Source organism: Aphis gossypii, chromosome 3 (genome assembly GCF_020184175.1).
Source record: "Aphis gossypii isolate Hap1 chromosome 3, ASM2018417v2, whole genome shotgun sequence".
Lineage (NCBI taxonomy): Eukaryota > Metazoa > Arthropoda > Insecta > Hemiptera > Aphididae > Aphis > Aphis gossypii.
The window spans coordinates 28,480,674-28,492,326 of NC_065532.1; the positions used below are offsets into that span (position 1 = coordinate 28,480,674).

General features: G+C 25.0%; 1 protein-coding gene across 1 annotated transcript; it reads right to left on the reverse strand.

The window, feature by feature from the left end:
- Positions 1-302: 302 nt before the first annotated feature.
- LOC114127707 (putative leucine-rich repeat-containing protein DDB_G0290503) lies at positions 303-10,477 on the reverse strand. The gene is made up of 16 exons (XM_027992032.2): positions 9,990-10,477; positions 9,445-9,539; positions 7,067-9,317; positions 6,311-6,339; positions 6,132-6,230; positions 4,947-5,063; positions 4,814-4,870; positions 4,561-4,755; positions 4,356-4,490; positions 3,478-3,763; positions 3,257-3,395; positions 3,044-3,145; positions 2,307-2,403; positions 2,138-2,243; positions 1,781-2,068; positions 303-1,306 (listed from the first exon to the last, which is right to left on the reverse strand). The coding sequence occupies exons 1-16, from the start codon at positions 10,120-10,122 to the stop codon at positions 1,269-1,271; spliced, it is 4,167 nt and encodes a 1,388-aa protein (XP_027847833.2). The 5' UTR covers positions 10,123-10,477; the 3' UTR covers positions 303-1,268.
- Positions 10,478-11,653: the final 1,176 nt, after the last annotated feature.

Sequence of the window (11,653 nt, forward strand, 5' to 3'; positions counted from 1 at the left end):
TATATCATAGGGATTTTGTTAATCGATTTGAAAATAAAAACTCAAATTTTCAAAAATTAATAAATTTGAGTAACGAACTAATTGACTGTCCAATATCAGATACATACACATAAGATATAGGATATTTTTAAATAAAAAATTGAGTAAATTAATATGACTAACGGTCAGTACTTGTAACACTGGATAAATACTTTGTATAATTATATTGTGAGAAATTTCTCAATTCTATATTTATATTATCACTGTCCTTCATATTTACAGACATTGGTTTAAAAATCAATTTATTTAGAAATCAACTGTAATGATTTTGGCATAAAGTAATTTTTATTAGAAATAAGTAATAACCATTAACAACAACAGCAGTACATAATAGTAATAATAATAATAATAATGAAAATAATAATAATGAAAATAAAATATTGTGTACCAGAAAATTCACCACTTCACCAAGTGTTAGCATGGATAGCACAATGGGTTTAAATTAACACATAAATCTTAAAATAACTATAAAATATGTTAAACAAATATTATAACTAAATAAGTTTTTTTTTTTACACTGAGTTGGAATGGCAAATAGAGTTTAATTCTATAATTCTATTAACATAACTTATAATTTATAAAATATTTTAAACAGTATTGATATTCCAAATTCATATTAATATTTTACATAATATATTACAGTAGCAATAAAGTATTTAATACATTTAAAAACATTATTATTAATCCTTATACTACAAAAATATATTTCTTTAATCATCAGTCATCAGTCAAAGTTGAAAATGAATGAAGCACTCATAAGTGTTTACACGTGCACATTTCTGTTTACAACATTACAGAGAATTGTAATATATTGATACAATTCTACCATATTATATATATATGGTGGTTGAATTACCATCAGTTGGTCTAATGTACAGAAATTCTTCAATAGGGATCCATCTTTAAACGACTTATTTTCTAACAATAGGTTCAAATGAAATTTTTTACACACATTTAATTGTAGTTATATGGACAGTTTAAAAATGCATTAAATCACAGTGAAATTACTTACAGGTTTAATAGTGAAAACAAAAATAAATATAACAATTGTTAGAAATATGTAAGCAAAAAACCAAAAAAATAAGCAAAAAAGGATTTGTAAAAAATTAAAATACTTAAATCAAATGATATACACCAAAAATAATTAATCTTAACAAAAACTAAATTTCTGAAAATAATCTCAGAGATTTGCATATCATAATAGTAACAATGTGTGCAAAATAATATAATTATTTGTCAAGGGATTCAACCGAATGACCCAATGAATCTGCAATATAAAAAAATATGTTAAATTGATTTTTAAGAGGATGCCATTCTCGCATGTGTTATCTCTGTCTTACATACATACAACATAACAAATTTTCATTCAGTGGAATCAATTTTATGCTGTTAGCTAATAGAGTAAATTTACTTATTATCAAACTTTACGATAATAATATAATCTGTCTTAGGTTTTTATTGATATTTTAATTTTTAAATGAGTTGTAGTTATGTAAAATATTTTAAGTTTAAAATGTTCGTAACTAACTTCGAAATTAAAATATCAATAAATGATTATGAGATTGGCTGGATAATATTTTTACCTTTAAGTTTGATAATAGGTAAACTTACTCTATTATTAAAGCTAACAGCATACAATTGATTCCACAGAATGAAAATTTAGTATGTTGTATGTTTGTAAGACGGAGACAGCACATTCGGGTGTAGTGTTCTCTTAATAGTATTATATTGCATGTCTTACTTTCACGATTCATATAGTTATATCTTTGAGTCAATGGCCGAAATGCGGAAGACCTTTGTAAAGGTGGCGGAGAACCAGGTGATAGTGATCGATTGTGCCTCCTTGGTAAAGGAGCTGGTGGACTTGGAGCTCGACCCAATGCACCAAGTGGAGGTAACCGTTGATTGGTTAAAATTGGAGGAGGTGGCTCAAAATCAAGTAATGATAATAATGTGAAATCAGGAGACACAGTTGGCAATGGTATATCCAATAGTTCATCTTCAAAGTCTTTAGACGAATCTATGCTTTCTACAAAATTAAAAATTAAAGAAAAATTAATTTATATTTTAATTAAATCTTATTATAAATTGTACGAACTTGCACCATTTTCAAGTTTTTTATCAACCATGGTCAATTTATTTCTTAGTTGAGCAGTTTCGAGTTCCATTTCCTTGAGTTTTCGCTCAGCTTGTCTGAATGATATCTTTTAAAATAACAATAATAATTTTTAATCATAATATGATAAAATTAAATATGAGAAATTTACCCAATAATCACTGGCTTTTTTATCTGCTGCAGATAATTGAATTTTGAAACTAGTTTCTTGATCAGTTATTTCCTTTTTCAATGATTGAATTTCTGATCTAAATAAGAAATCATTTGAAACAAGTTACAATTTCAAATGTTGTATTTTTAAAATTAAGAAATCATTTTAAAGTATACTATTATAAATATAGTCCTTACAAATTATAATAGATTAAATAATAATTAATAAAATTAATACATTAATACATAAATATTGAACTGATTATAACTACATGAAACTTCATATTATTTTATATTTAATCAGAATTTTGTTTGGAATAATTGGAACGTGAATACCAATTGTGTTAATTTATACATGTTGGTTTTGTACCTTTATGTTTAGTACAATACTAATACATATCCATAGATGAACATAAATATAATTTGCATATTCAAAATAATGTTATTTTTTAATGGAATAAAGACTACCTGGCTACAGTAGTACAACTGGTAGGACTATTGATGAGAATTATTTATTCTTATACCAATCAATATTTTTTATAAGAATTATAAAATTTTTTAATATTTTATACTTATTTATATTTTGTTAATAAAGTCTATCTATTTAGAGAAATTAGGATCAAGTAAAACAGTAAAAGTCTTAATGTAATCACAAAAATCTTAATTTATGATTTCTGATTAAATAACCTTGTATTATGTTTGAATATATTGTTTGAAAAACATGCATCTAATACTTACTTGTAATTGACAATTTCTTGGTTTAGAGATTTAATACGTTCATTAAGATCACTAGATTCACCTTCTTTATTGTCACACAACATTGCTTTCTCATTGATTTGTCTGTAACAAACATTGAAACTATAAATAACTCTTGAAATATAATTTTACTTTAAAAACTAAAATTATATATTAAAAACAAATGAGAAAAAAAACAACATTGGTAATACACACTTAAGGTACTCTTGTTCTTGTTCTTTAAAAAACTTTGTTAGAATATTCAATTTGTTCACAGACTCTTCATTCATTGTTTCTAATTTTGAACAGCTATTTTCTAAGTCCGCAATATTACTTTTCAAAACTTCAATATTATCTATAATATTCAATAATAATTAATTATTTTTTTGATTGTTAAAACATTAAGCACTAAAAGTTATCATTAAAATAAATCTAACCCAGGAATTGTTGATTAGATTTTAAAGCGTCATTTAATTTATGTTTGTATCCTTCAGATATTTGTTTTGCTGATTTGAGTTCAGCAGATAATTTAATTGAAGATAAAAATTGCTTGCTATCTGCAGGATTAAATTTCTGTGACATAACTTCTTGCAAAGCTTCCTTCGATAAAGAAACTTCATTTTCTGCTGTCACTAAAGCAGAAGTATGCTTGTCCAGTTCAAATTGCAAACTATCTATTTCAGCAAGTAGTTTTGATTCTTTTGCCTTATTTCTATTAATGACCTAAAAATATTGTTTAGTAAGTACCAATGATTAATAGTTTATTAATGTAATACTTCTAAAAATGATTTAAATGATGCTATACTTAAAATTATTTATCACAAAGACCTAGTATTTTGGCATCCCTAACCTATATCTTTTTGTAGGTTAAAAAATGATGTACAATATTTGTAAAATCAAATTAATAAATAAAACAACTAGAATTTACTCTATCTTATATTTGTTTTGATTAGTAATATAATAAGATAAGTTGTTTTTTCAATAATAACTGAATTCACAAAAAAACCTAAGTTTTGCCCGGTTTTAATCTAAAACATAATAGTATTGCAAAGCCAATTTCTCAATTTAATATAATATTGGTTTAAAGTAAAAATCATTAAAACTTTATAGAATATTCTTAATAATTAGTAATACAAATAAAATAAAAGTAAATGTAATTTTTTTTTACTGAATATGCCAATATGGGATTAAAATAATTTAAGTATCCATTAAAACAAGTATTTTTTTTTACTAACATTTCTCTTTGTATTAAAAATTGTAACTGTGAATAATATTAATTAATTTTAAATTATATTAAAAAAATGTCATCACTCACTTCTTTTAATTGTAAAGATAGTTTAGCATTGTCTTCAGCCAAGCTATTATTTTTATTAGTTAACTCTTCTACAGTTATTAAAAGAGCTTTCCCAGCATCAATTTTTTTTTCTAATTCTGTAGATTTTTCAAAATTCTAAGTATAAAAAAAATATTTAAACTTAGATGTTTGAACAAATAAATTATATTATATAAATAGATTTTACTTTTTGTGTAAGAGCTGTTATCAAATTTTCTGAATCAACCAATTTTACTTTCAAAGTATTTAATTGTTCTTTATTTTTTGTACTAGATTCTAATGCAGAAGATAATAGTGTATGCATTTCCATACCATTTTCAGTTAATTCTACAACTTCTTGTTCAAGATTTTCAATTCGTATGGCTTGAGATGATATAATATCCTAAACATAAAATTGTTATTTGTAATAAATAACTTATTAAAATAAATAAAATTACTACCTCTGCTTTAGTCAAATGATCACTCAAAGATTCAATTTCAGAATTCCTTTCTGTTGTCTAAAAATAAAATTATTAATCTAAGTACATTTAATAAACACCTAAATGAATTGAAACTCGATAAAAAAAAACTTACAGATTGTGTATTTCCAGAGTTTTGTACTTTTAATAATAATAGTTCTTTTTCCACGATTAGTAAACTTTGATCTTTAGCTGCTAGTAATGTTAACAAATGATTTTCATATGATCCATTCTAAAAAATATTAACATTATAAAGCTGTACAAAAAAATATAAGCAACAAAGTATATAAAATCATCAATATTGCATTTATTTATTTATTATATAATTTAAATTGTACATAAATTTGTTCAAAACACATAAATACAATAATACATAATAAGTCAATAATTTATTACTTTAATAGTAAATTTGTGTTTTGAATGTAAAAAAATATGTACAATTAAATTATTTAATACATTTTGTTTAAAAACCACACCCAATAATTCAAAATAACTTGAAAAAAGATTGATTAATTTGAAAATAATATGCAATATAGGAGTTGCCATTTAACAAAAATGAAGTTGTGTTGCTTATGTGTAAAATAAATAAATTAAGAAAATTATAAATCATAGAAATTTATGATCCATTAGTCTAGTTTAATGTCCTATAAACAGAATTTAAAAATATTTACAAAATAATGAGTGATAAAGTATACCCTGTTTCTGAGGACATACAGTAATACCTCGTTATCCGTGTTGTATTAAATAATACATAATAAATTGTATTAATACAATAACATTTAATCATTATCATACAAAATCTGTAGATAATTTATTTTAAATAATTGTTATTATATCAGACGTAGAAAACAAACATTTATCACTAAATTTTTCATCCTTCCTAACCATAAATTACATATCTATCATTCATACAATGATAGATAATTAATAAATTACATAAAATAAGAAATATCAACCTTATTGTGATTTTTAAAATTAAATACATATGTAAATAAAACCTTACAACCCTTTTTACAATGCTTTATGGTTTCGTTATCTACAGTTTCAATATCTGCGTGACTTTGCTAGAACGTAACCCTAGCGGATAACGAGGGATATTCAATACTATTGCCCATATAGTAGTATATTATTTTAATTGCAAAGTAAACTTAAATATTTAATAAAAGTTGTTTCACAAAAATTGACTAAGTAATGAAGTATTAGTATAGTAAAAATGTTGTTATCTACCGAAGTATTTGGAATTTGTACATTTTAGTAGGTTATTTTACACATATTTAGTTTATTAATTAAACATATTTACTTGATATTTATAATAAATTAGTGTAAATAGTAATGTGACTAAAGCCACAACAATGAAGTACAATTCTGAATGCTTGATATTCTTATGTTCTACAATTTTCTGGAAAAACATTTTTGAACATTAATTAAGTTCAAATTTTAAGCAAAATAACATTTATAGCAAAGTTGTATTCAACTCACTTGATTTTCAACAGCATCAGGATATACATCTGTAATAGTATAAAATTATAATTAAATTTAAATTTAAATTTAAAATATAGAATATTCTTAATGTATATGATATGTACATAATTAATTTACTATAGTTTTTAGTTAGTAATTGAGTTGTTAGTAAACACTATAATTTGTACATGCTTGTATGAGAGAACCCAAAATATAATTATTAAAAATAAAAACAAATTATCTATTAATATTTTTATATACTTAATAAAGATATTTAGTGTTTGATACTGCTGAATTAGCTTTTTATAAAAGGATAATTGCAAGAATGGATAGGAATTTCTAATCAACCTAGAAAACTTAATGTTTAGAAGACCACTAATCACTATACTACTGGAGCGAATAATACAGACATTAAAAGAAAAATTAAGGTATTAAAATAGGAAAAAAATTTCTTTTGAATAATATTAATCAACAATTAAAATATTCAAGTATAAATTGTTTTAGACTAAAATACTATTATATTATTCATTAAATTTTTATGTTTGACAATTTAATAATTGTATTATTTTTCATATTAAAAAATATGCTATCTAATTGAATCGATGTTATATAAAGCTATGCAATACATCTTTATAGAATAACTTTGTGCTAATTGCAAGTATATGTAATATACATATAGGGTTTTATAACAATTACCATATTTTTTTTAACAATATTGTTAGATATTAAATGTATATGTTATTATCATATATATAACTAGTATTTATTACTCACCATTGTATTCACTAGTATTATCATCAAAAATGTTCCAAAGAAAATCAATTGTAATTAGAGAAGGAGACGATAACCAATTTTGAAGTTGATCTAAGAAGCTTAATTCCACTTGAGATTGCTCAGTTACTTCATTAATTATATTTTCTTTTTCTTTCCCATTGTCAATATTAGTTGAATGCAAAATTTCATCAGGGTTTAAAGTTCTGGGAACTGGGTTTAAAGGCTGTGTTGACTTCACTGTTTTATCTAAATTTCTTTTAAAATTAAGACAGCTAACTCCACTGCAAGCCTCTGGGTGACCAAAAGATGCCACAAAACTTTTAGGTACAAATTCTTTCAACTGTTCATTATTATCAAATTCCATAGTTTTTTTAATACTTTCGGAGGGTAATTCATTGTTTTCAGATTTATACTGATGTTGAATACCTTCATAACCATACTTTTCGGTACTGTCTATTGATTGTAAACACCCAGCTGATGTACACTGATCAATTGATTCTTTGTTTAATGTTTCTGTTACATCTTGTTCATTAACAACTGTTGTATGGTAATCATTAGAAGAAACAATTTCTGTTGCATTAATTAATTCCTGCGATGAGGACAAATTTGCCATATTACCATTAGTTGAATCATTAATGGATATATCAGATTCAACATTAGGTAAATTATTCTTGTGAATGTTATGAGATTTAGATTCTATGTGATCGTTTGATAATTCAGGAATATCAATAATAGTTTTTTCACTAATGACTGGCTCTTTTATAATTTCATTTTTTAAATTCTCCCCAATAAACATAGTATTATCGTTTGAAATTCCATTTTCATTATTTATTCCTACTATTTTTTTTTCTAATAAAGATGATTGTATGTAATTATTAGTGTTAACCTGTTGATTGTCCACTTCTGTGATAGCTGGTAAAGAATCACTATCTTTAAATTCTTGCTGGGATTTATTAAGCTGTTCTGTAACATCATTTTTAACTTCAACTGTATTAGAGTTTGGTGACTCTATATTACTAACTGATTCATTTATTAAAACATTTGTTATTGCTTCTACACTTTTTGGTTGATAAGAACTGTTCATATTCAACTCTTTAGAATCATTACTAATTTCATTTAAACTAACTACTGTATTGGAGTCTTGTATGGGTATATCACTATTAACTGAATCTTTTATTGAGACATCTAGTTTTTCCTCTTCACTTGGTAATTGTTGAGTAGTCTGTATAGGTTTACTTTCTTGATAAGACCTGTTCATATTAAGCACTTCATTGCCATTATTATTATGTTGTAAGTTAATATCTATATCAGAGATTTGTGATACTATATTAACTGATTTTTTAATCGAATTATCTGTATTATCTAAATGTGATGATCTTTGAATATTATTTTCATTTTCAATTTTTTGTTGATATGAAGTGTTTAAAATAAATTCTTCAGTACTGTTATTATTATTGTCATCTTGTAAGTTTACTTCTGAATTAATATTTGTTGGCAGCATATTATTAGCTGATTCTTTTATTGAGTTATCCATTTTATTTAAATTTTGTGATTGCTGTGTTATTTCTTGAGAAAAATCATCTGTACTTTCCGGAGAAATATTGCTTCTTGAATTGTCAGTAACAATGTTATCATTTACTTCTTTTACACAAGAACCTGAAGAACAATCTATTGAAGAATCATTTTCCAATTGTTGATCATTAGCTAATGTATGGATATTTTGTTGGTCAATAATATTAGATTTATAATTTTTTTCAGAATTAACAGGTCCAGAATTTAAAATCTGATTACTCGTTGTAGATAAAATATCATTAACTGCACTTTTAGTTATACTGCTATCAGTACTATCAATTGATGGTATTTGAACTAAAATATCATCTAGACCTGATTCATCTTCACTCTCGATTTCTATACTTTCATCCATCTCATCATCAAATTCAGAGTCAAATTCTGAAGAAATTGAATCTGTTTCATTACTTAAGTTGTCATCGTATTGTTCAGTATCTAATTTATTTACATTTTGGATAACTTCTGATGTATCAATTCCATCATTTATCTTAACATTTATTTCATCTGTATTTGTACTAATTTGAGAGATACTGGAATCACTATTGTTTTCTTCATTACTTTGATTATTTAATTCGCATATTTCCAAATTATTTTTAAAAAAATTTACTTTAAACTTCCAATGTTCAAATTTAGCCAAATGAAATATTTTAATATCTTTTCTATTGATTTTAGACATCTTACCCTAAAAATAAATAAAATAACAAGTGATATAATGAATTAATTATTAAAAGAAAAATTAAAGAATTTATTTTAAATGAATTTTTTTTAGTAATTGTGCAATATTATTAAAATATAAATAATCAGTTCACCTTCATGCTTTTTACCAAAAACATGTCATCATTTTGACCAATAATAGTGACATTTTGTTTTGGACTAATAAGACGTCGGCCCACAGAGATTTTATCTAAATTCAAAGCAAATAAAATGTTAAGTATTATTTATTAGTATTAATAAGAATTATGATTAAAATATAATTTGTTGATATAAATGTAAATATTCTTGGTAAATAAGATATGCAACAGAATATTCCAAATAATAATTAAAGAAATTAAATCCATGCATTTACTATAAGTAGTACAAAATTTACAAATTCTATAATCATTATTAATTTCTAATTTAATCTTACATATAATGAGTACAAAACACATAGTATCAGTGCCGTAGACAGGATTTATGGGGGGTTCATAATTATATTGAAGTAATATTTAAAACTTTATAAAGTAGTCAGACATTTGTACCTATATTTTCAACAATATACAATGTGAATGGGGATGTTTGAACCCCTAAATCCCTCGCGTCTACGGCCCTGCATAGTATACGGTCTTAACATTCCAACAGACTCCAAATCACTTACCATTCACCAGTATACTGTCACACTCAGGAGTTAGACACTGAAACTCAAATACAGGATCGGAGCCACATTGCGCCGCTGGTGAACCAATGTGAAGTATCACTGACGTGATGACGATTATCTTTAGTATAAACATTGTGAGCGTTGGTTGAGCGTTTCAACTCATCTGAACAATTAAAATATAATCGACCAACTCGTCGTTAATCGTTATTGAAAAATAATATCTTGACACGCACAATAAAATAAATAAACAAAAACACGTACTACGCAATCAACGCGATATTATAGTACGGTTATATTATTATTATTAAAATACAGTTGTTTTCGTGGTGCACTAATGAAAGGAACAACAAGTAACAAACTAAACAAACTAACAAAGTAACAACTGCCGTGGTTTGATACGTCCTGTGCCCAGAATTTAGCTATCAGATTTATTTAGATCAGTCGGTGAACGAAAGTAGAAAACGACGTCCGCGGTCTACTGCCAGTTGATAACACAGGCGGCTTGTGAGTTGTGAATGATTGTACGTGGTTGTCCTAACACGTTGACAAACAGTAATCACTAATCAGCTGACGCCCTCGAATTGTGCTAAAATAATCCTATACTTAATTATAACCCTAGAACAATAACTAATAACTATAATAATAATATAAATAGTTTAATTATGTTATTATTTATTCCTCTATAATTATTAAATTACGCCGAGTTTGAAGTTACGTGTTAAAATAGGTACTTATTATTTTATATTTATTATATCGATCCCATTCCATTCCCTACTTTGTGTCTGATTCTGAAGCGATGATAAATTAAAATTAAAATCGAGTCACTGGAAAAAGTATTCAAAATTTTCCAAAAAGATCCTATTTTTTAGTCTTTTTGTAAAAATTAGAAAATAAGACCATTTAGGCTTCCTTTCATTTGTTTGTTTCAAATGTTAATAATTTATAAAGTAAATATGAAAATATCAGACACATCTATACATCAAATATTCCGAGGAATATTCATTGCCAAGACTCGTGAGTATCAGATTATGTACCTACCTACGTAATATAAGGCCAAACAATTTTAGAGGCCCATAATCATAATCAAAATTTTGATGACCCACAAATAAAAATATCTCGGACAAAAAAATTATATTTATGAACTTATCTCTTACTTTTTTAAAATACAAAAATAAAAATGTTATTTGTATATATAATTTTTTCTTGATTTTTGGGAAGCAAACTCATTAATTATATCCTCGGTATTAATTACCTCCAAAGTCTAAAACATCACTCTCTGTACACAAAATCATAATACTATTTAAATTTTTTTGAGAACTGTTTGTTCTATACTTGTTTTTTATACGAGCTAATTTAGAGAATGCTCTTTTAGCCAAACAATTTACATTAGGTATGTTATAGCTTATAGGAAACGTTAATGTATTATAATATAATAATGATATAAGTTAATATCATAGGCCATTGCAAACATTTATATTTAATCTTATATAATATATATTATATACCTGCAATGTACATGTTTCTTTTGATATACAAACTATACTATTATTACTGTATCCAAATATTTCTGATTTAATAAAAAAAATGTACTATTCGCCAGGGGCCTACATTGTTTAATATCCGTTGTGGACCTGGGACCATGGCCCCCTCTGCCCCCCTTAATC

Coding starts and splice junctions, on each gene's coding strand:
- LOC114127707 (XM_027992032.2), bottom strand. CDS start 10,122: ATGTTTATACTAAAGATAATCGTCATCACGTCAGTGATACTTCACATT. Junction 5,064..6,131: donor TAATTTATTATAAATATCAA/GTAAATATGTTT, acceptor AATATTTTTTAG/AATGGATCATATGAAAATCA. Junction 4,871..4,946: donor ACTCTGGAAATACACAATCT/GTAAGTTTTTTT, acceptor TTTTATTTTTAG/ACAACAGAAAGGAATTCTGA.